Source organism: Esox lucius, chromosome 16 (genome assembly GCF_011004845.1).
Source record: "Esox lucius isolate fEsoLuc1 chromosome 16, fEsoLuc1.pri, whole genome shotgun sequence".
Classification (NCBI taxonomy): domain Eukaryota; kingdom Metazoa; phylum Chordata; class Actinopteri; order Esociformes; family Esocidae; genus Esox; species Esox lucius.
The window spans coordinates 17,306,225-17,333,268 of record NC_047584.1 but is presented as its reverse complement, the minus strand read 5'-3'; the positions used below and the strand labels follow the sequence as shown (position 1 = coordinate 17,333,268).

The 27,044-nt window shown below is 45.0% G+C and overlaps 1 protein-coding gene across 5 annotated transcripts in view; it reads left to right on the top strand.

Moving 5' to 3' along the window:
- The first annotated feature begins 1,721 nt into the window (after positions 1 to 1,721).
- dync1i2a (dynein, cytoplasmic 1, intermediate chain 2a) overlaps positions 1,722 to 27,044 on the top strand; it is a 26,866-nt gene continuing 1,543 nt past the window's right edge. For 2 of the 5 annotated variants that reach the window (XR_004576899.1, XM_034297647.1), the window contains exons 1-16: positions 1,722 to 1,831; positions 8,186 to 8,303; positions 8,647 to 8,761; positions 9,467 to 9,608; positions 11,971 to 12,030; positions 12,970 to 13,085; positions 18,699 to 18,782; positions 18,935 to 19,097; positions 19,192 to 19,291; positions 20,342 to 20,467; positions 21,497 to 21,643; positions 21,812 to 21,925; positions 22,289 to 22,422; positions 23,401 to 23,545; positions 26,433 to 26,573; positions 26,812 to 26,937. Coding sequence is in view for 4 of the 5 variants with exons in the window: in XM_034297647.1 (XP_034153538.1) it covers positions 8,196 to 8,303; positions 8,647 to 8,761; positions 9,467 to 9,608; positions 11,971 to 12,030; positions 12,970 to 13,085; positions 18,699 to 18,782; positions 18,935 to 19,097; positions 19,192 to 19,291; positions 20,342 to 20,467; positions 21,497 to 21,643; positions 21,812 to 21,925; positions 22,289 to 22,422; positions 23,401 to 23,545; positions 26,433 to 26,573; positions 26,812 to 26,937 (1,821 nt within the window). In the remaining variant the exon portion in view is untranslated. The remainder of the gene's footprint in view (positions 1,832 to 8,185; positions 8,304 to 8,646; positions 8,762 to 9,466; positions 9,609 to 11,970; positions 12,031 to 12,969; positions 13,086 to 18,698; positions 18,783 to 18,934; positions 19,098 to 19,191; positions 19,292 to 20,341; positions 20,468 to 21,496; positions 21,644 to 21,811; positions 21,926 to 22,288; positions 22,423 to 23,400; positions 23,546 to 26,432; positions 26,574 to 26,811; positions 26,938 to 27,044) is intronic. The other 3 variants (XM_010890961.5, XM_034297648.1, XM_010890960.5) reach the window with 3 other exon arrangements.

Here is a 27,044-nt window from a genome sequence, read left to right as displayed (position 1 = left end):
CCGGTTCCTAACAGCAGTCAGGGTACCGTGGGCTAGCACATGGAGGTGTGTGCGACCCTCCAAGGATATGCCTCCCCAGATCATCAATGACCCACCGCCAATCTGGTCATCCTGGATGATGTTGCTGGCAGCATACCGTTCCCCACGGGTGTCTCCAGAGTCTTTGACATCTTTCACGTGCTCAGTGTGAACCTGCTCTCAACTGTGAAGAGAACAGGCTGCCAAAGGCGGACCTGCTAAATCTGGTGTTCTCTGGCGAATGCCAATCGAGCTGCATAGTGCTGGGCTGTGAGCACAGGTCCCACTAGTGGACATAGGGCCCTCATGCCACCCTCATGGAATCTGTTTTGGTCAGAAACATGCACACCAGTAGCCCGCTGGAGGGCTGTGGCAGTGCTCCTCCTGTTCCTCCTTGCACAAAGGACCAGATACCAGTCCTGCTGCAGGGCTGATGCCCTTCTACGGCCCTGTCCAGTTCACCTCAAGTAATAGCTCTTCACCTGGTTTCTCCTCAATGCTCTTCAGACTTTAGTGGGAGATAACAAACCTTGCAACGGCACATGGATGTGCCATCCTGGAGGAACTGAACTGCCTCTGCAACCTGATGGGCTGTAGGTACTGACTCATGCTACCAGTAGTGACAAGGACACTAGCAAAACGCAAAAACAGAAAAATCTGTCAGGAAAGATGAGAGAGCAATTGACTGTGGCCACCACCTGCAAAAGCATTCCCGTTTTTGGGTTGTTTTGCTGTTGCCTCTCCAGTGCACTAGTTGTCACTTGTTTGCACGGAAACAGGTGAAATTGATTCACAATCGCTTATGCTTCCTTACTGGACAGATTGATATCCCTGAAGTTTAATTGACTTGGTGTTATACTGTGATGATTGTGTTCATTTAACTTTTTTGAGCAGTGTATTATGAAACATATGTTACAAGCAAATATTTACAAATGAGGTTATAATACATGTGTATATACGTTTAAGAAGGTACCATACAGGGTGCTTATTTCCCAGGGGAGTTAGGATCTATACTGTCTGGGAGAGTGAGGTCACAACCAGTTAATCTCAGCCGTGGTATACTGTCCATATCTCCATTCCATATAGACCCTTTTTGTGTTAGTAAACAGTGAATACGTATTTTGTGAGCGGAGCCGAACTGGTGGCAGAAAGTGACAGTATAACTTCTTTAAAACACATAGGAATATGGATCATCCATACGCCTCCTCCAATTGTTTTGTAAAGAAAATGTCAAATGACAAATATAATATTACCGTGTCCCATTCATTCATTAAATGGTTGCATAAATACTGAGAGATGTAAGCTAAACTGTCGGAAGTATGGGCACTTTGCTGTGTTTGCATGCTAATTCTTCTCACACGCTAGCAGGTGTTGCAAACGTTGGTCCATGGTGTCTATCATTGTGAAATAGCCTATTGAGAATGCCAGCTTTGTAGTTTTTTGCATTCCTATTCTGCCATCCAACGGCACAACAAGACTTTTTTTTATATCTATGTGGCTGATAACCACTGATAACGCCCATTCAATCCAATGATAACATTCGAACCGGGTGGGTTTTCTGCTGCCACCAAACCTCAGTGACGTCCACTCCAAAGTACGTGTGACAAATGTCATCCGTGTATTAAAAGTTGATGACCTTTCTGAGGTCACTCACTACTTTGAGTAGACAGTGCTTCCTACTGGCGCAGTATTGTAATTGCCTGCAAATCTCTGTTGCGGATATTAATCGGAATGTCCCTGTTCGGCATCCGTTGTGTTGGTGCTTCAGAAAAGGATCCTGATTCAATCGATTGAAAAGCCAAGGAGAACTAAGGTTTGTTACCAAAATATAAATAATATTTTGAGGTAGCATGGCGTTTGTAAACTATTGCTGCTAAGTGAAACAGTTTATTTGGATTAAGTCGGCAGTGATCTGTCTGTACATGTTTAATTAAACTGAGAGCCAACTCAAGTTTGAGTTTGCTGGCTTTTGACACTGCTAGCAAGCTAGCTTGATTCCCACAGGCCGAGTGTACTCACTTTATTTTGACAGCTCATCATCTCGTACTCTTCAATAAAACCGTATTCCGTAATGAGTTTAATGCGTTTAATATCAGTAGCCAGTGTTAGATAGCTAGGAAATTACTGATTTCAACTTAAAGAGTTCAGGATGCCAAGTCCTCCATCAGTTTTAACGTCGCTAGCTATGCTTAGCTAGTGACATAGCTCGGCGATTACTATTAACCTAGCTAGCAATTGTGAGTGGGGTCGTAACTAAACTAAGTGAGCTTGCGCACGTTAATGTTAGAACATGCATACGACTCCGAGTGTACAAAACAATGCAATGTGTTTTTCACGTGTTGCTTTATAACAGCTGGTTTCTATTATATTTGGCTAGCTCAGTTTGTGACGTAGCTTGCCAAGTATTGGATATGAATACACATTGCTAGCTAGCAGCAAAGCCTGTCAATTTGCTAACTTAGTTAAAGTAACAGCAAAGCAGTCAAGATGCTTACGCTACTCATCACGGTTTGACTATGGTGTGGCTGGCCTAGTTACAGGATTTCTTGTCTGGATTCTTGCCTCCATCACTGATGATAGAACTCGCTAACCTCTTAACTAGATACTTCTGTTTTTCATGATTCTGACTGAATTAGAGTTTTTATTTATATAGACTTCTGTGAAAAAGCAAATGGTTAGTTGTTTTTTCCAACAAAATGATAATCGATCTAAAAAACTGTTACATTAAACATTTTCGTATGCTAACTTAAGATGATTTCTTAAGTATCATTTGCATGCATTTTTACATTGGACTGACCACCCGAGAAATAACGCTTAGTAACCTAGCTTTTTCATCATGAAAGCTTCGATATCTTCATTAATTCTCTTATGTAGTTTGCAAGGGCGTAGGCGTGAGTTTCATATTGGGGGGACACATTTAAAATGTTCTTTTTTTGTTGGGGGGGGCAGGCAATGTATCTGCTTCTAATATTGGGGGGGGGGGGGGGGTTGAATGTATTGAAATGTGGTCCTCCCGTTTAGGGTGGAGAGGGTCCAATGCTCTGGCAGTTATGAGCGCTGATATTGTGCATTTACCACACTTGAAATTATCAACTCTCAGTAAAACTCTCAGTACTTCTGTGAAGCTCAGTAGAAATGAGTGTCTTTAGTGGGGCTTTGGACCAGCAGAGGGATTTACAGACCAGGTGGTGCTGGTGTAAAAGCACCCAACCTTGGTCTGTATAGACAGCAGAGTGTGAGTTTTGGAAATGTAACCTTCGTTTTAGGTTACCTTATGCATGTATCACTCAACTAATGATCTGAAACATTATTCCAGGCATCAATTTATAGAATGATATCTCTGTATGAACCCAGATATGGAAAAATAAATGGGGAAAACAGACACCCCAATACGTTTTGCGTCCATGTTTTTTGATAGTTGAAAAGAAAGGGGACTTTAAGATGCAGAGAACATCTACCCTGCCATTGGTAGTTCCCGAACTCCGTCAATGCCAGCTCGCTGGAAATTAGCATAACTTTAAACATTACTGTCTTCTTTGGCGTTTAATGGCGGTTGTCATCCAACGGTGCATTACCGCCACTTACTGTACTGTAGTGTGGGTCAGCGACAGGACACACCTATATCCGATCAACCAAGAAAATAAACAATATGCTAAAACTAATATCTACGCCGTACCCCTAAGCAAGTTGTTCCAACATTACTGTCACTGCCTCTGGGAGAATTTATCCCCAAGTGTAGCTCCGCTCATTGTCGCCGAAGTTCGCTGGCTCTCTTTTGAAATGAATAGGAGCTTGCCTCTTTGTAGAGTTATTGAGCAGGCAGTGTGCATGTAGGGTTATTCATGAGGGGAAAAAATAGTGATCTGATAAATGACTTGACCTGTCTGACCAGCTCACCCGCATCATAAAACCCTACTTACCACTGCTGATTTGTCTCTGAAACTAGGCATGTTTCGTGCTGTAACACCTAGTTCTTACTAGGTGCTTCTGCGGCGCGTTTCGGCTCCGACGCGGCAGGCGTAGCTGATCGCGACCACTCTACTCAATGCTTGTGATTCCACAGAGTGCTTCGCCTGTAGCATACTTGTGGGCGAGCTAGCATAATACACAGCTTTCCTGCTGTTATGAAGGTTGGAACATAGCTACTTTGTATGAAGGAACGTCAGATTATTACAGTGGTTAAATTTGGAATATACACTCACCTAAATGATTATTAGGAACACCTGTTCAATTTCTCATTAATGCAATTATCTAATCAACCAATCACATGGCAGTTGCTTCAATGCATTTAGGGGTGTGGTCCTGGTCAAGACAATCTCCTGAACTCCAAACTGAATGTCAGAATGGGAAAGAAAGGTGATTTAAGCAATTTTGAGCGTGGCATGGTTGTTGGTGCCAGACGGGCCGGTCTGAGTATTTCACAATCTGCTCAGTTACTGGGATTTTCACGCACAACCATTTCTAGGGTTTACAAAGAATGGTGTGAAAAGGGAAAAACATCCAGTATGCGGCAGTCCTGTGGGCAAAAATGCCTTATTAATGCTAGAGGTCAGAGGAGAATGGGTTGACTGATTCAAGCTGATAGAAGAGCAACTTTGACTGAAATAACCACTCGTTACAACCGAGGTATGCAGCAAAGCATTTAAACCTTGAGGCGGATGGGCTACAACAGCAAAAGACCATACCGGGTACCACTCATCTCCACTACAAATAGGAAAAAGAGGCTACAATTTGCGCGAGCTCACCCAAATTGGACAGTTGAATGTTGCCTGGTCTGATGAGTCTCGATTTCTGTTGAGACATTCAGAGGGTAGAGTAAAAATTTGACGTAAACAGAATGAGAACATGGATCCATCATGCCTTGTTACCACTGTGCAGGCTGGTGGTGGTGGTGTAATGGTGTGGGGGATGTTTTCTTGGCACACTTTAGGCCCCTTAGTGCCAATTGGGCATCGTTTAAATGCCACGGCCTACCTGATCATTGTTTCTGACCATGTCCATCCCTTTATGAGCACCATGTACCCATCCTCTGATGGCTACTTCCAGCAGGATAATGCGCCATGTCACAAAGCTCGAATCATTTCAAATTGGTTTTTTGAACATGACAATGAGTTCACTGTACTGAAATGGCCCCCACAGTCACCAGATCTCAACCCAATAGAGCATCTTTGGGATGTGGTGGAACGTGAGCTTCGTGCCCTGGATGTGCATCCCACAAATCTCCATCAACTACAAGATGCTATCCTATCAATATGGGCTAACATTTCTAAAGAATGCTTTCAGCACCTTGTTGAATCAGTGCCACGTAGAATTAAGGCAGTTCTGAAGGCGAAAGGGGGTCAAACACAGTATTAGTATGGTGTTCCTAATAATCCTTTAGGTGAGTGTATATTTACATTTTATATGTCTCTACTCAGTGCATATGCCTCATTGATGTAATTCTTACGACCTGCAATGCTACCTAGCAAACCAGCTTGCTAGAATTAGGTAGCCACCAGTCAGCTAACATATCTAATATTGACATTAGAAGCACCAACTATCTCGGCCGCCTGTCTCCACGCTGCATTTGTTTTGTCTCTGTAGGAAGATATTGTGCAGTCATACAGTTTAGGGAATCCCATCACTGCTACTAAAAAGTTTTCAAAATAGGACCAGTTCTGTTTAAGTTCTTTTAATTGTGCAGACAGCATTTCACAACCACCTACGCAAAATCCATTGACTGGTCAGTCCCTAGCGATAAGCTTATAAAGTTGGAAAAGTTTTTCTTCGCCTCTCACGGATCCCATGCATCGCCCAACAAGCCACTCACTCACCACACTTAAAGAATTGAGCCATCGCATATAGTGTGAATGTACCTTCAGAAGCGTCTCTCCGCTCTGTTTCGTTAAAGATAGGCGCCTTGTCTATTTCTGACAGAGACGCTGCGTCCAAGCGGCACAGTTCAAATACAAAAAGGGAGTACTGTAAGTACTAAAAGTGAGTACTATAACGTAATATACTTCCTTATTATAGGCCTACATGTTTTTGAAAAGTAGCCTACTTGTATAAAGCCATTCAGTATTTATGCATTTTGAAAACCCATTAAAATGTTGAGAAACCTTGCATTACACAGGTGACACCTGTGAAATAGTATGTTATATCAAGAAATAATTACAGTTGTGCTCATTAGTTTGCGTACCCTGGCAGAAATAGTGAAATTTTGGCATTGATTTTGAAAATATGACGGATCATGTAAAACGCTTTTTCTTTTTGGAAGGTGATCATATAAAGCCATTTATATGATCACGTTGTTTGGCTCCTTTTTAAATCATAATGTTAACAGAAATCACCCAAAAATGTCCCTGATCAAACGACTCTCACGTGGATGCACTGAGCAGGCTGGATACTGAGTCATCGGGAACAGAAAATAACTGTCAAAAGACCTGCGTAACAAGGTAATGGGACTTTATAAAAATGGAAAAGGATATAAAAAGATATCCAAAGCCTTGCAAATGCCAGTCAGTACTGTTCAATCGCTTGAGAAGTGGTAAATTCTGTGGTCTCTTGATACCAAGCCAAGGTCAGGTAGACCAAGAAAGATTTCAGACAAAACTGGCAGAATAATTTTTTGGGATACTAAGAAAAACCCACAGGTAACCTCAGGAGAAATGCAGGCTGCTCTGGAAAAGACGGTGTGGTTGTTTCAAGGTGCACAAAATGACAATACTCAAGCAAAAATGAGCTGGATGGTCAAGCTGCCAGAAAGAAGCCTTTACTGTGCCAATGCCACAAAAATCCCGGTTACAATATGCCCGACAACACCATGACACGTCTCTCAGCTTCTGGCACACTATTTGGAGTGACGAGATTAAAATAGAGCTTTATGGTCACAACCTTAAGTGCTATGTTTGAAGAGGTGTCAACAAGGCCTATAGTGTACAGAATACCGTCCCCACTATGAAGTATGGAGGTGGCTCACTGATGTTTTGGGGGGGGGGGGGGGGGGGTGAGCTCTAAAGCACATCTTGTGAAAATTGATGGCAAGATGAATGCAGCATTTTATCAAAAAATTCTGGCAGACAATTTGCATTCTTCTGCACGAAAGCTGCGGGTGGGACACAGACTTTCCCGTACAACAATGACCCTAAGCACGATGCCTAGTTGACCCTCCAGTGGTTACAGCAGAAAGAGGTGAAGGTTCAGGGGTGGCCATCAGTCTCCTGACCTTAATATCATCTAGCCACTCTGGGGAGATCTCAAACATGTGGTTCATGCAAGATGACCTGGAGGCATTTTGCCAAGACGAATGGGCAGCTATACCACCTGCAAAAGTCTGGGGCCTCATAGTCAACTATTACAAAAGACTGCACGCTGTCATTGATGCTAAAGGGGGCAATACACATCCAGGCCTGTAAAAGGGACGCTGCTTTGGTTAAGGTGCTGTCTTTTGGGTGGGAGGTTAAACGACTGTGGTCGCTAAAAGTCCCACGGCACTGAGCGTAAGGATAGTGTTAAAGGGGCATTGTGTAGAATCCTGCCTCTAACCAATAACACGACTTGTCTCCTCATCCTCCCTTACTGAATGACACCAGTCTAGTCCTAGCTAGTCCAGGGTGGTTTAGGGTGGGGAGGGGAGTTGTGCTAGTTTCTAAAGCAAGTATAAGGAGATTACAAGTCATTGGAAACTGAATAGCAGACTGGCGAGGAAGTTTTAAATGGGGGAATATCAGTCACTGATTTAATTTTGTCCAAAAAATCTTATTTGAAACATTAACATGAAACATTAACTGCAGATGTCGGCTGGACATTTGCTTATTTTTATGCTAGTAGTTCAGTATTTGTCTTTCACACTGCCCCTTTAAACCCTTTGTCATGACCACTTTTTCAATTTCCAACGTGGCTGCCTAATCATCCAGTTTTTAATTGGCTTATTCATCCCCTCTCATCCTTAACTCTTTCCCAGGTCGCCGCTGTAAATTAATGTTTCTTCAGTTAATTTCCAAAGGAGCTTGTGCTATTCACATTCATCTAAAACGTTAAATAGAACGTGGCATTTTAAGAATGGTTAACAAGTGGTTAAAAAAAAAATAGCACATGTGCAAATTGTGACTTAATGATTTTGCTAACTGCTGCAGAAATGCTATAGTTTACCGATCTTGTTGTTTAAAAATGTGTTTGTGGCCTACAGTGTTGGCATCATGTCAGACAAAAGTGAGCTAAAAGCGGAGCTTGAGAGGAAGAAGCAACGCCTGGCTCAGATCAGGGAGGAGAAAAAAAGGAAGGAAGATGAGCGCAAAAAGAAAGAAGTAAGTATGTGCTTCTAGGTGGTTTCACTAGGCTTCCCCCTGTGGTAGACTGACTGAAAGGGCAATGTACATTCTGCTAAAAGTATCAGTGGAACTTACGGGCTTGTGATTACCTCCAACTCCTTATTTGATGTGATTACATGATTGGTCCGGTATTAGAAAACATGTCTCCCATTGATTTCTGGCTCTATGTAACACGTTCAGGCTAAGGAGTCGTTAACATGATTGTAAAATAGTGAACAGCTTCATTAAATTAGCCTAGTTGACACACCCCACATCAGACCCTCCGTTCATCATGGTTACAGTCATATAAACCAAGGTGTTTGCCTGGCTTATCTTCTAGGCTGACCTGAAGAAAGATTCTGTCCCACTGGATGACTCCGACTTGGAGAAAAAAAGACGTGAGGCAGATGCCCTTCTGGAGAGCATGGGCATCGCCTCAACTGACGTCCCTGTTGGTGAGAAACCATGTACCACTGCTTTTTGATTTATTACAATGTCTTTTTAAAAGAGAAAATATGTTTTACAATAATGCTTGTATGGTCTTACTACGGTAATCTCTAGGCCATAGGTATGTTTGGCCAAGTACTAACAGATTAATGATAGAACGTTGTCCACTTTCCCCATCTACCAGAAGGGGGCAGAAGTGATCCATAGTACATTTCTTAATTTTGCCTTGTGGCTGGCTAGGCCTGTCAGTGTGTAAACCATAAATGTGATAAAATAAGTAAAGAACTGATGTTATGGATGAATCAATATATTTTAGTTTGCCTAGGTTTCTTTTCACTTGAAGAGAAAATTGCGTAGAATGTAAAATAACTTAAAATATGACATTGACGTTTGATTGTTGACTGTTGAATGTGTTAACAACAAACCCTCTAATAATTTTGCATCCAAACCTGTCTAACATGTCTCTTGCACTTTATATTGGAATATTGATGCGTAACGGTTGTTCGTAATGCTGCTGGTCTTACAGTTTAATTGAACTTGATATTTTCATATGGCATGAAATATAACCTATTTTCTTTTTTCTCTCCTGCTGCTCATAACCCCTCCATTTTGCCTTTTTGCATGCTGCATTAATGTTCTTCCTTTTTCATTTTAATTTTGTTTTACCACTTCTGACACCCCAACACTGACATCCTTTTGCGTGTTGTGAACAGGCCAGGTTCTGCGCTTAGTAACAGAGGATACCTGTCTATTTCACTATCTAGTCCCTACTCCCATGTCTCCTACATCCAAGTCCGTGGGCACACCAAGCGAGGCAGGCAGCCAAGACTCAGGCGATGGCGCCGTGGGACCCAGGTACAAGCAGCTCTCAGTCTAATGTTTTAATGACAAAATGCTTTCTTTTCTCTCTGCAAAGAGCCTTCATCCTCTAAGCACAGTGCACCGCCGCTGTAATTTATGTTGCGGTACGTGCAGGGGCTTTTAATTGTAGGAATGAATGAGGGACTGTCTCTCCTGATGTCTGTGTCATTTTAAAGGCTTTGTGTTTCACAGGTTTGAGCAAGTTTCTCCTCTATAAATCTGTGTCACAGCTGGAACAGTCATTCTTGTATCTAGGATTTTAGTAAGACTGAAGATGTTCTTACAATGAAATTGAAACTACCTTTTGTATTTATTTTACTTCATCGACATGCATTTATGTGACTATTTCAAGTCCGTAAACACGTACAAGATTAAACCCGTACTAATGGTTTAAAAAAAAAAAAAAAAAACTCGAGGGGTCCAGCAGTAGGTTCGAATCCAACCTACTGCTCGTTCAGCCAAACTGTCCATCTTTCACCACCTTCCGGTCCAGTAAAATATCTAATTGTGAAAACTGTTTAAATCCTTGCGTGACACTCCTGCTGGAGTCCGCTTTTCCAGAGCCAGAGGTTCCATGTTGGACAGGCTGATTTATCTGTTACACCGCACAGGGTAACCTCATGCATTTAAGTGTGTACAATTAACCACTTCCTCGCTGAAGCATGGCTGTGCATCACGTTATATACCATTTAAAAAGACTGATGCCCAGCTTATGCCGAGGGTGTGCATGTTTATTTTGTTTGTGTGCCGTTGAATTAGGATGGTCCTGTATGAACCATAAAACGGCAAGACTGTGGGATTGCCTCGGGGACTTCTTAACCCCTAATTAGAGCCTTGTCCGTCTGCTGAAACTCTAGCTCCCCCAGTGTCCCATCAGGGCCAGGGAGCTCTTCCTCCACCCCAAGGCCCTACGAGTTGACTCATTTCCCTCAGCAGCATGGCCATTTCCTACACACATGGAGGTCATGTTTTCCCCTGCAGGGCGTTCCTTCACATGGAAGTCTGTTCAGGCCCTGCCAGCACCTCCGACTGCCTCATTATGCCCGGTGTCATCACACGCTCAGGATGTCTGCACAGTTTATACAGACACTGTCCTTGTTTCTGTTATGTTAGTTAGCATTTTGACACTTAATTTGCAACTGCTATGAAACGACTGTTGCAGATGGGTGTGATGAACCGATTTTAGGTTTGACTAACAGGTTCTGCATTATAATTTGGCAATGAGGCAGAAAGAGGGGGTGGTATATGGCCAATATACTAACGCTAAGGGCACAACAACAATCGGAGTTCCTGAATATGTTGATTTTGTTGGCTATATAGCACCAATGTAATTTTGGGGAAAAAGCAAAGGACAACTTTAGAAATATTTCATAATTGTACTTCCTCTGCCACCTGTATGGCCAAAACTGTAAGGGCTATCAACTCCGAAACACACAAAAAATGTGCAGACATGGTCATATCTAGTTATGTCCATAGCCTTGTTCCTTTTGTCTAAGGCATCCATGCTGAGACTTATTTTCTTTGTTCAACGTGTGTGACGGCACATTCACTTATCGACGACCTCTGTTAGCTTTGCTGGAACCAGAGCTGCCGTGACTATCAAGAAATCCCTACTGTGCCTCCTGGGAGCCACAATAATTATAAAAAGAAATTGTAAAGATAGATTTTTGGGGACCAGAGACTGTGTGGTAAGTATGTGGGCCGGATTGGAGCACCTCCCTCAGGGCCACCGAAGGCCGTAATAATTACGTCTTTGATATTACTAATGCTTTGGACACTGCAAACATACATGTAAATGGGGGAGAAAAATCTGGCGTGTTATTATTTCAATCTATGAAGCTTGCATTTATATGGTTTGAAAAGTTTCTTCATTCTAAACTCAAATATACTCCACTATCATAACCCTACACATCAATTAAAAATAGGTCAGTATAACCAAAATCTAGCCTATGAAAGCCTTTTTACTACTAATGGCGTTACTACTTTTGCTCCAATCTCACAGCCAGAAATATTTTATATGTTAGAATACTAAAAAAGTTATTTTTTCATGCCCATCACATAGGGTCTGATATACTGGTTTTCAGCCAATCTGCATTCATGGCTCAAACCACCGGCTTTGTAGTTTTTATATGCAGTTGGCTCATAAGGTGTTGCCATGGTAACAGCGCTTTTACACGCTCCGTTGAAAACTGTTTCTGAAATGAAATCGTATGTAATGAATTGAATAACAGTTTGCTCTGTTACCTGTATTTCTCAGTGTGGGCATGTTGAGTGCAAACAGTATAACTTGTTTCCTCTCTTGGTTTATGCCTGCTTTCTTTCACTAATGCCGCCTTGTTGCTGTGACACTAACCAGGACTCTGCACTGGGACTCTGACCCATCCACTCTTCAACTTCACTCTGACTCTGAGCTGGGGTACTAGACACTTCTCCTCTGTTTTACTTTGTAACTCTTCAAGCCTTTAGTGTTGTCACTCCTCTTGACCCTTTCAAAGCCTTCATTTTATATTGGGCAATATAGATTTAGTGCATGTGTAACTTGATGGCATTCTTTTTTGACCTACGTGTTCAGTGTTTCCCCTAATATTTTTCTCAGCGGCTGTGGGTGGGTCATGCATATCCAGGGAGATTATGAGAAGGAAAACTGGTAACAAACTGCTCCAATCAATTCAAATGAAATGTTGACAGCATTTGAATGATAATTTTCTCTTTAATAACATTTCCCTGTGGCTAACTAAGGGTTCCCAGGAGTCTTTTGTCCATGACACCATTTGGGCACATTATCATCAGCCAGTGTTTACTTAGGGGCCATTACAAATCTGTTCGGCCGTATTTTACTGAAGGAAGAGGTGACTCAAAGGAAGTATGTTGAAGTGATCAGAATGCATCTTGAAAGTTTTGTGAATTTCAGATCGTCAAGCAATAATTTTGTACCATTTTCTGTGTAAAAATAAAATCAAAGCACATTGCTTTTCACGAGTTACTCACCAATATCAGCAGTATGTTTTTGTGACTAATTGGTTTCTATTTTCGTTCAACCAATATAACTTTTGGTTGTTTATATGCACCGTTATGACCAAGCTTAGACTAAGGAAAATGTACCTCTACTCTTAGTGTTGTGCCGCTGCTTAATGAATATAGGGGAAAAACTGATGTTATCCACCCTTTTCATTGTCAATCAATAATTGAATTATTAGAAGACAAAATCTTTATTGAAGGCAACTTCAGCTCTGAGGTAATGAAAATCTGCAGTATGGTAATAATGTTGTGTGTTGTCAGATTCACCCAGGCTCATGCTTTTATTTCTGCTCGCCCTGGTCCTGCCATTTTTCTGACGTTGGTGCCCTGTTTTTAGGCGTGGGCCTCTGAAGCTGGGCATGGCCAAGATCACCCATGTTGACTTCCCTCCGAAAGAGACTGTGTCATACACCAAGGAGACCCAGACACCGGTCCAGACCCAGCAGAAGGAAGGTGAGAGGTCTGCCTAAAGTTCTGCAGGCAGTTCTAGGAGTGGGTGCTATTTTCCCCTTATAACTAAAGCAGCCCCTCGTTGTTGACTGCAAGGTTGGAGGGCAGTGCCGATGTCTATCAGTGTTGTTTGAATGCTTTTTGTGGCGGGTGGGTGGGCTGGCTGGCCTCTCTGTCTGATCATGCACGCGGGCGCAGGAAGTGAACACAGAGTGGAAATGATCAGGCCTTACGGAGCACAGAGATGAAAGCTGGAGGAAATTGCAGGGGCCCGGGAAACATAAGAAGCCAAAGGAAAGATTAAATTCACACACGTTGGCCCTACTCCTCTCCAAACCACCGTCCTCAGACCGATAGGGCCATGCTACAATTAATGTGCAGGATGAGAGGGCCGGGTCCAGGAGGGAAGAAAGGTAGTAGATTGGGGCAGATATGAAGTGCCTCATGCTTGCCCGGCTAATGTATCTGAAGCATGTCAATATGTATGTAATTGTTGCACAGGAGCTTTCATGTGGTTGTCTAGGCGGATCTTCAAAAAAAAGCATATTTAACCATAATGTCCACATGTTGAGCACATGTGCCAGGGCCACAAAATGCAGTATTTGGATTACAAATGACCACATTTTTTTTTCCAGTTTTGTTGCTAAAATGTAGTTTAGTGTCTGGTTGGCTGAAATCCATCTCTGTGGTTTCCAGTGCTATATCCGCTTGGCATGTCATACAGTGCAGTCCTCGACGTTAATTTGTTTTGCCACTGGGCCAGTCGGTTTGAAACATACTGGCCCCAAAAAACATTTTAATTGTCCCTCCTTCCAAAAGTTGTAATTTATCAGCGTTACAACATATAACCAAATACTTTTGTTACTTAACATGTTTAATATTTTAATGGCTGGTCAGTCTTCATTACTAGGTATGTGGTTGTTGTAAGTCAAGGGCCCTGAAGACAGATTGTCAGCCACCCTCTTAGCTGTCATGCTGACCAGGTGCTGTTTGCTATTGGCATGGTTGGTCGGGGCTGTTTGCGGAAGTTGTCAGTCCCTTTGTAAAAAGACCCATTATTTGTCCGCTCTAGCCGGGAACCCTGTGCGTCTGAGTTCCATCGAAGTCGAAAACAGGTCAATTATTTTTTGCGCTGAGGTTAATCACTTTCGTTTGTGCTCGTAGTTATCCTTCAATGCCTTCTTCACTTGTGTGACTTGCGCCAGTTTTTAAATGTTTTCTTAAAAAACTATTCCAGACCGCATCACATCACTGCTCAACTCTTGACTGGCCAATAGCGTGCGCAAAGAGCTGCAAGGTAGTTATTTGTGCGTGTGCCAGATTGCAAAACAGCTGGAGGATGTTGAGTTTAAAATGCAACCTTTTTTTTCTTCTTTCTTCAATGCCCGATCGGGGCAGTGACTTGCTGGTTTTATTTGTCCCGACTGGACGTTTCACTGGCCCGGGGCCATCATTATTGTCGAGTCCTGCGCTAGCTTGCTGCTAGACAGTCCTGTTACCGTCCTATGAAGCCTGGTTGTGTGACCGTGGCCAGTAAGGTTGAAGGGTCATGTTTTATGGTTGTGGCTCCTTAAGGGTCTAGGTTGATCGACGTGCTGAGTCCCTGCTCCGGCTAGCTGACAAGCAGTTCTCACTACCCCCCCTTTTACGTTTCGGACAGCGTCGAACCAAGCTTGTTTCCTGTCCGATCAATCACCTGCGGAGACTAGCCGGATCACTTGTGGTGATCCTTCTTTTGGGGACTGTGCCTTCAGTCTTCAGGCAGCAAGCAAATTGGGAATCTTTGGAAAGCCGTAAGCACTGAGCAATGAAGAGGTGATGGCTGCCTGTTCTGTGGAGGAGCTGGTCCTCTCTTGGACATGGATGTGGAGCTCAGCGGCCAAAGTGGTGTCACTATACCTCGATCACCCCGGGCTGATTAGATTCATCGAATTCCAAACTGAAGATCACAATTGGCTGATTTAATTGGAGTCAGGTGTGTTGTCTGGTGCCAAAGCCTAACACAAATCATGCTCCCCGTGGGCCAGAGTTGTTCATACAGTACCTGCTCTCCGGAGCATTGCGAAACTGCGTTAAACAAGGATGGTTTCTGCCGGCTGTTCAACAGCAGACCCCCTCCGCTCGCGCTGCCACTCTGTAATCATTTCATCAACTCTCTCGCTTCCCTGTCTTCTCCCTTCAGCCAATGGGCACATAACCCAACACACTCGCTGACATTGTGCGGTTTTCACGCCATCACGCCTGGCACTCGGGCGAGGCGGCGTCCCCTCGTCTGCTCGCACCCTTCTGCGCTTATTAGATGTTAGGGACGGCGTCGGCCGCGTGCACTGATTGAGCGATTCATCATGTTGTCAAGAAGAGGAGGTGGAGACGGCTGCACAGCCCACTCAAGGTCAGCGGGCGGCGGCGGCGAGGGAGGGAGAGAGGGAGAGGGAGGGGCCCCACCAGGCTACACACAGAGAGATCCCCAATGGACTCTGTGGATCACCCACCCTCTCCAAAAAGACACTAAACACTGGTCTTTCTTTTGGGTGCGTGAAACCAGTCCCTCCAGCTCCCGGTTTCTGGACTGCCTCTGACACAGTCTACTGAGAGTCCATGTAGTGAACTGGTGTTAGAATCTGTTTGAGACATTTCCCCACAAATCTTAAGTAATACTGGCTCGTTTTGTTTGGAGGGGTGTGATTTCGGTGACCAGGTCACGTGTGGAAGAGGCAGCGAATCAGGGCCCGTTATGTCGGATGCATTGGTAGCCTTTATGCGGAACGTTAGCCCGCTCAGACTACAGCAGCAGACATTATGCAACGTCAATAGGTGTTGCACCGGGAAGAGGATGTCATCCTGGAAAAAATACCTGGGTTGTCATGAGTGGTCTGTCTGGGGCCCTGTTTTAGAAAGGCCTCAGGCAATACGAGGCTAGAACCTTTGAGCAAATTAGAGGTTTAATTAAATGTGATTGTTTTAATCGCTTGGAATTCAGAGGAAGGTCGTCACTTTAATCACTAAAGGAACTCAATAGCCTCTTGTTTGAAGGGGCACTCTTTGAACATTGTCACCTTTCATGCGCTTGGCCACTTGATGATCGCTACCCCTTCACCGCCTCTATTGAAGTAAATGTAGGCTACCATTTAACTAGAGTTTATTCAAACGCATAAATGCGGGGGAGAAATCTAGAAAGAATGATGTATAGGAAACATTTGCTCAATCTCTCGCGTCTCCGCCGAGGTTTTTTGTTGTTGTTTGTTTTAATCTTCTGTAGAGGGAGAGTGAGACACATACAGATAGACAGGGCACCAAGTAAACTCTGCAAAAGCCTCCCATTTCACAGCTGACTGAACCCTAACCCGCTTGTCAAAAATCACCCTGGGTTGTGTTGTGGTCACGGTGGCTTGATGTCTTCTAATCTGCTACCTTACACAGGAAGAAAACACACCGTGACCATTATGCCTCGGTCTGCCCTTCACAAAATCTGCATCTGACACGGCTGTAGAAATTATAACTGCCAGTGCCTTAACCATGTTTTGGTACTCAACCCGCTTCTGATGCTTGCAATATACAATTGGAGCAGTGTGGTATTATTCTGGATGGCGAATGTATTCTTGGAAATGTTCGGGTGCTGTTTACTTTAGACTTTAGAAGGGCATTTTCATTTAGGGGTTGAAAACAAACAGTGAATTGAATAAAGCTGTTTTCTGTCGGGTTTTCTTTTATTTATTTTCTGCAGAGAGCTCTCCGTTACACTATTGACACTGACTGTTGCACTCTGGAACAGACCGGCAGCAGAAGCTGAGTTTTGTGCGGCGGACTTTATTAAACAGACGTGTGGAAGTCAGGCTGGTGTTGTCTGTTCTGCGGCGGCCGAGACGGACACACCTGCAGCGGGGAGGACTTCCAGTACTTGAACAGCACACTGGGCCCACGTTGCGCTGGCATTAATACAGTTTCCATTGACAAAGCCCTGTGATTACATCGACCTCCCTCAGCACCACACCCCCCCCCCAAAAAAACCTTTTGTTTCTTAAGTGGTAGAAAAACCATAATTGGGCCTGCTTTGAGGGGAGGTGTAAGTGTTCAGGTCATGGTTGATCCGGGTTGAATCCCGTTAAATGTTTCTCTTCCGCACCCCCTGGTTCTGTCCCCCCTCCCCCACGCCCCCAGCGGGGTCACCAGGATCACTAGCTTTTCTCCAAATGGCCATTTTGGCTGGCAGGTGCATTATACCCTTTATTTTCAGATTGTCTTTCCGCTCCTAATGCCTGGCAGGTTGATTGCTCCGGCTGCCTTGCCGGGGAAAGGGCTGACGAGCGTGGCCGGGCCCAGCTGAAAGACAGTGATTACTGTTTTCCTTTAAGCCTGATTGAGGCCCTTGAAAGGAAAGATTTTAACCTTCCCCTTTGGGTTCCAGGGTACTGCCGCCCATGGAAAGGGGCTCGTGTCATCAACCCGGTTCTGTAAACTCATCAGAACACCCAATGTCCTACCTCCCCCAACCTCTATCAGAGACAGGAAAGAGAATCAATTTACATAGGCAAAGTGACAGCTGAAATGATCATTTCGATGATCTCAGCGGAAAGGAAATGGAAATGTGCACCGCTGCTCCTGTCATGGATGAACTATATGCTGAGCTCCAAGAGCCATTGGAAGCACGCATTAGACCACGTGTCCTCATTTAGACGTTTCATATAGGCCTGCGTGGAAGAGGGTTTGGCGCGGAGGCGGTGAGGTGTTTGTTTGAGAAAGCAGAGTTTTCCAGTGTGTGAGCGCACCGAGCCACTGTGCGGTTTGCCAGCTGGTCAGGCCTACACGCTGAATTATTTTGTTGTACATTCTCCCAGGCTGAATAGCAGTTGCTGGACCCCCTGGCGAGGCGGTAATTGCACAGGCTTGCCGTTCAGAGAAAGCCTTGTCCAGGGGCGGCCAGGCGGAACACCTATGTGCCATCCTCATGCCACCTTTGAGTCGAAACGAGACAATCCCGTCAGCGCCATCTGGTTAGCACCGTTCTGTCAGCTGGTCAGACCAGCGGGACTAGGCCTGGGCAGCTGCCCCCCCGCCCTGGACGGAGAGGGCAACTTGTTACTGGGACGTGGAGATGGCCGCGCCGACGAGCACAAGCCCCCTGTTGAATAGCCGGGTTTCAGACAAGAGTGAGGGGGAAGGGGGGGGACCCTAAGACAAGACCCCTGAAGGGCCACCCGCGCCCCCCCTGACCACCATCCCGCCTGACCCCCCCCCCTCCACACAACCTCCAGCGCTTTAGAGGCGCAGGGCCTTTCAGAGCAGTGACATTGTGTTGGCAAACCGAACAAATGACAGGCAGACAGAGAACGTTTCCATTCCCATGCTAGCCGGCTCGCCATTCAGTGTGCTTACTGAGGAGACAAAAACAACCACGTCGACTTGTAGTTGCTATTATGAACGAACAAAACGCTGACGTGGAATTTGCTGGATCAATTGTAACCTTAAACCATTATGATTTAAATAATCTGTGGTTTTTAACATCTCTCTTTTGTCCTCGTCACATTTGGTATCACTAATCCTGTATGAAGTATGAAGCTTTGCCAGGTTTATTAGGGTGGGTTATACAAGAATCGTGTCTGTTTTTTTTTCCAACAGAGGAGGAGGAGGAGGAAATTGCTCCAGCACAGCCAGAACCTGAGACTCCAACGGAGAAACCAGTCCCGAAAGAGGAAGAGGAAGGTAGATGAGATGTTTAAGGCTTCAGTTAAACCTTTGCCAAGAAGGATCCTACCCACAATGCTCTTGTGGAACGCGGGAATCCTTTGAATCAACCCAAACCTGTCCGATGATTCTTTATAGTTAGTCCATTCCTACTGTCTGGCCCTCTATAGCTCCTCCGCAAGAGCTGACTGAGGAAGAGAAGCTTCAGATCCTCCACTCCGAGGAGTTCATAACCTTCTTTGACCACAGCACCCGCATCGTGGAGCGGGCCCTGTCCGAGCATGTCGACGTCTTCTTCGATTACAGTGGACGTGAGATGGAGGAGAAGGAAGGGTAGGGGAACCCGTTTCATTGGCCCATCATCTGAATGACTAAACATGTTGCGTTTGTCAGTTTTTCTTATAACCTGACTCTGCTGTTGTTCTAGCGAGATCCAGGCTGGGGCGAAACTGTTCCTCAACCGGCAGTTTATGGACGAGTGCTGGTCCAAGCACCGTGTGGTCACGTGTCTGGACTGGTCGCCTCAGGTAAAGTGTTGGAATGGTTTCTGCCCCTCCACTCGGGACCTGAATCAGTAAAACATGTGACTGTCTGTCAGCATTGGCTCATCATCAGGACGCAAGCCTTTCCTGCGACTCAGCCAAGAGAAAGCGTGCGCCGTGGTTTCTTCCTGGTTTCACTGGTCCATCGCGTCTGTGGGTCATGCCACTCTGTGCCTTGATGCGTTTCACATCCACAATCTGCCTTTGCTATTGTCAGAATGAAGTATGTTAATGCGTTGTTGGGAGTCTTTAGCCGCCCGTCTGCTGCCCTAACTATGTAGGGTATACACGGCACATTTTACATGAATGACATTTAGCCCCGTTCCCGTGGGATCAAGTACCATGTCATGCACAAATTATCACTTAGTACGAGCCTGTAATGATTTGTTTCCTCTTACGTCTCTCTCCATTTGACTCCTAGTTCTACAATGGCTTCTGACAGTGATTGAACACCAACTCTTTGTTCGCCGCTAGGGTGCTCGCTCACATCTATAGCTATTCCCTGGTGCTAAATGGTGTATTCGCAAACTGTAAACTTCAGTTGTCCCAATATGAGAAGCAGCCGAGGTTAATGGTTTGTTTACATCTGGTAAGTGTTTGAGAGCAGGACTCTCATGCCGTTCCTTCCTCAGCCATTTCTCTCCGTGTTTTAGTGTGCAGTAAAGGGTTTGAGTTTCAAAGGTCTCCCAACGACTTAAAGTGGCCAACTTTACTACTGTGGTTCACTCGTCTCTGACAGAAGTCTCGTCCCAAGTCCTTTAACGTTATGCAAAGCCGTAGCATCCAAGTCTTATTTACCAGAGTTCTCTGTTGGAGGAAAAGTTTCCCGGCCATAAATCTTACTGAAGTGGGGGTGGGGGGGGGGTGGGGGGGGGTGGGGGTGGGGGTGGGGGTGGGGGTGGGTGGGGGGGTTACGCATTCTGCTAAGCATTCACCGGCCCTGTGGAGGGCAGGCTTGTTCATATGGTGCCAAGCCTGGAGGCCATGTCTACTTCCTCTGGACATTCATTTGGGCTGATTTTTGTCTCTCACCAGTATCCTGAGCTGCTGGTTGCGTCATACAACAACAACGAGGAAGCCCCCCACGAGCCGGACGGGGTGGCCCTGGTCTGGAACATGAAGTACAAGAAGACCACGCCGGAGTATGTCTTCCACTGCCAGGTATTAAAGCCTCACAGGGTCTCTCTTACTGCCTCACTGGGGGGGGGGGGGCTCTCCCTGACGAACGTGGCACACCGCCAGACCCCCCCACCACCCACCCCATCGACATTGTGATTTCACCAGGCTGGCATTCACCTCCACCACATCTATCCACAAACACATGTTAGTGAGGCGCCGCTGGAGGAGCAGTGTCGCACCAGCCGCCCGGCCTCCGAAATGCCACAGCGGTGTTATTAAGTGGTTATCATGTGTATCTAAACAAGGGCCCTGTGTTCAGCAGAGGGAGGTGGAGTGAGAGGGAGCAGCTCCTCCACTGGCCTGCCTTATTACACTGTGAGCCCTGAGGTTCTCCGACCAAAACAGGTTGAGTGGAACCACATGCTGCTGCCTCCACAACGGATGCAGTTCCAGGCACAATTGCTCAGACGAAATAAAACCTGAACAGAAGTGTGAACTAATTTTATATTCGCCGTGCTTCCAAGTGGGAGGGTAATACACACATTTCTCTCATCTGCTGTCACCTTTTGGGGGTGTAAAAAGTCAACTTGGATAAATTAATAAGAACATTCGACCGACTAAATGTTTGGGGTTTTGGTGGGGGGGTGTATTTGAGGCTACGAGAAAAGCAGGGTTTAGAGAAGGCATGCCAGAAACCAAGGAATGAGACTTTACACATAATAAACTAGCATGAATAATGTAGACATAATCCATACATGATACATCCTGTAGTGAACAGCCTCCAGCAGAACGCTCTGTCGTGAGTGAAGTATGAGTCATGGAAAACACCAGATTGTTAAAGCCTAGATGAAAAAACCAAGCAGCACGCTATACAGCGAGCTGGCACACCGCTGCACTGCCCTGAACTGCCAGGTCTGTGTATTATTCCTAGCGGGTCTGAAACGGGGCCACACGCACCTTTTGATTGGAGGTGACTTAGACAGACATAACCGGAGGGCCGCCATCGTTCCAGTACACACTCGTTCATTTCATACCCCCCACCCACCCACCCTCACCCACTGTCTCTTTCAGTCTGCCGTGATGTCGGCCGCCTTCGCTAAGTTCCACCCCAATTTGGTGGTGGGGGGCACCTACTCCGGGCAGATCGTTCTGTGGGACAACAGGAGCAACAAGAGGACGCCCATACAGAGGACCCCGCTGTCAGCAGCAGCCCACACGGTAGTCATCTTCCACGGGATGCCAGTCAAATTTGGGGGGGGGGGGAGCGTCTATTTTAATTTTGAGCAACAGTAATATACCAGTCCGTCTCAGCTGTTGAATCCGTTCCATTAGCCACATACAATAGCAAGATGTTTCCTAACCTCCCACCCGGCCCCCTCTTTGCAGCACCCAGTGTACTGTGTGAACGTGGTGGGCACCCAGAACGCCCACAACCTCATCAGCATCTCCACCGACGGCAAGATGTGTTCCTGGAGCCTGGACATGCTGTCCCAGCCGCAGGTATCAGCTGTCTGTCCTTCGTTCCACCCTACAGGCATAGGGATGTCAAATGCTGGGGCTCAGTAGGGCCATTTGTTTCAGCGGTTCTGTTTTCTCTTATTATTATTTTTTAGCGCTAACCATATTTTTCAGCTCAACTCATTTTTCAGAGTCACGGAAATTAACTCTGCTAGCGATGTCATTCCGACTGTGCTGCCAAACCCGCCGATGTCAAATGTTAATCATTTTATAAAGTGCCAGCTGAATTTAGACGATGCATTAATAACCTGTCAAGTGGAATTTATAGGCTGTGGTTAGGCTGGTGTGTGTTTGCATGCAGGCTGGTCCTCCGTGTTATATTCTACATTGCTCCCTCTGCTACAGGACAGCTTGGAGCTGGTGTTCAAGCAGTCGAAGGCCGTAGCTGTCACCTCCATGTCTTTCCCCCTCGGAGATGTCAACAACTTTGCAGTGGGGAGCGAGGACGGATCGGTCTACATGGCTTGTCGTCATGGAAGGTACAACAGCGGGCAGCCCCCGGCATCCCAGTCCCGGCTGGCGGGCTAGTCACCTACAGGAAACTGAGGAGGCTTGTAAGGCCCCGGTTTAAAACAGTGTGTCAAATAAATACATCCCCCTCATTTCCCCAAGCCATATGAATCCAACACTTGATCTCCTGCTGTTTGAGGTTTTTCCTCCTACCCGAGTCATCCTGTTTTGTTTTAGCTTCTGTCAGTTATGTTTGTAAAGGTCACTCAGCATAAGCGGGGCACACATGGAGGGGAAACAAATCCTTTTTTCCCCCGTTTCTCTTCTGGAGGAGTTCTCTCTCGGAGTGGGGGAGTTTGTTTAAAACTGGGTGTCCCAAGGAGACTTGAATCTGAAGTTCGTTTTGAGAAGAAGAGGAGGAGGCTGACTCCACTAAACAGTCTGTGTCCGCTTGTGAGGTGACCGAACAGCATGGCTTGACAGAATGGAGCACTGAAGAGCCCGGTCTCTGGGCTACGCCGCTAATGTCCTGCATTATGCCCAGACTGCCGAGAGGGGATAGTTGCTAGGTTATGCATTACAGGATCACCCTCTGTAATTGAGGGACTGATTTTCTGCCTCATTTAAAATGGTTTGATACTCTCATCCCGGTTAATAACGCATAAGCATCACTCAAGCTGGGTATTTACCTCTTTGCATAATTATCGGAGCTACAGCCTAGTAACAGCTCTGCAACATGTGGCTCAAAAGATGCCACACTCTCCCACCGCAGCAATGTCACTGTAAAAGGGAATACTCAAATATGTACTCTGTCAGGAGTTGGCAACAGGCCCCAGAACTGGCCTTTTTAGCACCACAGTTTTTTTGTTAAAAAAAAAAAAAAAAGACTTGGTTGTCTAGCCATGCTCTGTTTTTATCCATGGTTTCTGGAAGAAATGAATGTACTGTAACATGGTTTTTGCTAAGCATGGTTCTCATTTGCTGTGTACTGGATGTTTTGCCTACAGTAAAGCGGGAATCAGTGAGATGTTTGAGGGCCACCATGGGCCAATCACCGGGATCGACTGTCACACAGCAACAGGTCCCATGGACTTCTCCCACCTCTTTGTCACCTCGTCCTTCGATTGGACCGTTAAACTTTGGAGTACCAAGGTACTGTACCATCACATCACTAGAAAGGACATATTGTAAATGTGATATTTGTGTATTTTCTATTTTAGGCATAAATTTGGCCACTATTAGGGCAATAAAAAAAAAAATGCTGTGATGAACCTGCCTGGAAAAGGACACGTGTATTTTGCCCTCACACAGAGTATTGTTCAACGGGCAACAAAATCTCTTAAGAATCACAGTTGGGAAATTGCAGAAGTTGGTTACTTCAATGGGTCACCAAGTGTCCAACACATGGTGGTAGAAATGATTTCCACGACACCTTTAGACACCACCTCCATGCCAACAAGTTATTTCAACCACTTATGTCTGGAGTTTGATAAATGACATTGGAAATGTTATTAGAACCAGGTAATATTGTTTGAAGAGACTAAAGAGCGTTTTGGGAACAGGAACAAGAGGTAGGTTCGATGTAAAAAGAGCCATTGTCATGCAGAAAACAACCTAATCCCCATTGTAGGCGTGGATCCGTTCTACTTCTTAAGGCCCTGGAACCCTTGTTCATATACACGGCAACATGGACTCCAGGCCAACTCCTGTTTGCCTCTGCCAGAAGGCAAAACCTAGGTTGTTGTTGGATCTTCCAGAAGGATCCACAAGGATCCAAAGCAGCCTTCCAAATCCACATGAAAATGCTTCACTGACCATAAAGTCAAGCTTTTGCAGTATTGTTACAGTCCACTGACAAGTTCTATTGAAAACCAATGGTGCTATTCGAGTTTGGGGTTGGCAAGAGCTTCACTATGATGTCAGATGCTTACAGACAGCTAGGTGTCCAGCAGTTAAACTGACGCCTAGTCCGTGTCTTTTACTTTCTCTTGTTAAACTGGATATCCAGAAGTTGGGTCATTAAGAGGTTTGACACTCCTTGAGTAGTCCTGGATAAACCTCTGGTATTATCTAGTGAAGCCAAGGAATGACTTGAGCTCCTTTGGATGCCGGTTTTAAAAGCCAGGTTTTTCTCAAAGCCTTGGTTTTCTCAGGGGATGCACAGATATGAAAATGTTTTGCCAATAGCTGATGTTTGTCTTGCAATTTCTGCGTTATGTCAATATTTTCTTTTTAGGGGCTTTTTAAGCATTCTAGCACAGATACTATGACTATCCACAGACATTAACCAATCCCTTATGGACGACAGTGTGGGGTGCAGAAACCACTTCTCAAATCATCAAAGGTGTTCGTGTCAATTAACATTTATTGTATAGCATTAGCACAGATGTTTGTAATAACTAATGCAAAGATTAGCACCCCCATATCAGTCCCTAGAAACTCCTTGGGAAAGGTTCTGCATAACTGAGATAAGGAACTTGACCATTAGCTCCCTGTTCTTCAAAAAGGTTCTTCAAAGGCTTAATGGCTTGACTGGGTAGGTCCTTTTCACAGAAAGCCACAGGGACATTTATGCCCTGGGATCATGTATCTAGGTGAAACCTTGTTTCTTTGCCTGCAATGGTGACCTGTGGAGTGCTTTTCCGTTCCAACAAGCTCATTGTTCCTTGCTGTGGGGACATCTTAATAAAAAAGAAAAATCTGCTTGGCTACAGTGAGACACTTCTCAATCTTCAGTTCCTATCTGTCCCAAATCAGGAACTGACATTAGTTTAACCAATCTTAATTTGCTATATTCTGAGCTTACCACTAGAGCAGTTTCCCTCAACTGAGTCTTTTTTTCTTTACTGAAACCAATTGTGGTTTAGGATCATTGTCACAGTTTGATATACCCATCCTAGCCACACTTGCAGCAATACCAAGGCTGAGGTTTGTTTTGCCTTGAGGCTTGAATTTGTCTGCTTCACATGAGAATGTTAAGTCTATGTGTTTTTGGCTTCCTCAGCTGCTATAAGCCTAGTCCTAAACAAAAAAAAATCGAACTCAATGGAAAATATGTATGGGAATTTAATTTTAGTTTTAAACTAGGCTTAATCTGTGTACAGGAAACCGCCCCTATGAGTAATAGCACTTAGTAACAGTTTTCAGTATTTAAACATTCTCCCATACACAAATGTGGACTTTCAATATTCACTGTGCACACCCCTCAACAGCGTCACGGAATTTCAGCGTTCCCAACTGGAAACGTAGCATAGACGAACCACAAGTATTCTAACTCACTCACAGGACACTGGCGAACCATTCAACTACATAAGCGCAATTACATTCTAAGAGACGTTAATGGCATGGTTTATAAGCTAATTCCATACCAAAATGTATCATTAGTGTATCCTGTCATTTAACTTAGCTGTTGAAGCTACAACTCGGGTGGTAACATTAACATTGTCCTTGGTTAACAATTTCTTCAGTTGACAAGTTGAGTTTCAGTTACTGAGTTATTAATTTAAAATGAGTCTCTCAACTCCAAATGGAAGAATGAGTGTGTGAGCAAGGCTTCTCTTTTCTTCAAACTATTATTGGGTTTGTATTTCTCTGTAACCTTTTCAACAATGGTCTTGATCAATGTACATTTCCATAGTGGGGAAAAAGGTGGGACAGGGTTGTGGGTCCTCAAGCCTTCTCCCCATCTTGCTGTTTCTAACCTGGCTCAAAGATTTCCCAAAAACACTGCATGCTCTTTCTCTCCCAAGTGGACCATCATTTGAACCCTTTATTTCACCTGGGTTACACCCTGAAAAATTTCAATGCAATTAAAGGTTAAATGCATAGGAGTTATTTAATATAAAATCCAGCTGATGAACAACAATTATGTTTTTCATAGATAAAAAAAAAGTGTGTGTGTGAAAGAAACTGGGAGCAACTTATATCTGTGGTTGAATATGGATGACATTTTCCCCACAAACCTCGTTTAATTTCGGTTTTGTGTAGATTTAGTCTGGAGTGTTTCTTTTTCAACAAGATGCCTGTTTCTCTCTGCCAGAACAACAAGCCGCTGTACTCATTCGAGGACAACTCGGACTACGTGTATGATGTCATGTGGTCCCCCACTCACCCAGCTCTGTTTGCCTGCGTGGATGGAATTGGCCATTTGGATTTGTGGAACCTTAACAATGACACAGAGGTACATGGCAGTTCTTTACATGCCTCTTCTACCATAGTGTTGCTCCAATGAAACCCTTGCAGGGCCTGTTTCCCGGAAAGATGAAGCCTAGTCATTGATCAAAAAGTTTTAAACTTATTTGGGGGGTGGGTTCTGGACTAGGCTTCCATCCGTCCGGAATACCAGCCCATAGTGTCATAGAAGTCCAGTCAAAGAGGTAGTGTGTAGGTTTTAACAGACAAGTGGATTTCTTTGGAAGGTTCCTACAGCCAGTACCACAGTGGAGGGGAACCCAGCCCTGAACCGTGTGCGGTGGGCCCACTCTGGCAGAGAGATCGCTGTGGGAGACGCTGATGGACAGATTCTGGTCTATGATGTAGGAGAGGTGAGTGGGTGAAGAGTCTTTACTGTGCAATTAAAACGCCTGATTATTTTTGACAAAGCCAAGCACTAGGAGTTCTGCCAACCTTTCAACCTGAATTGAGACACATG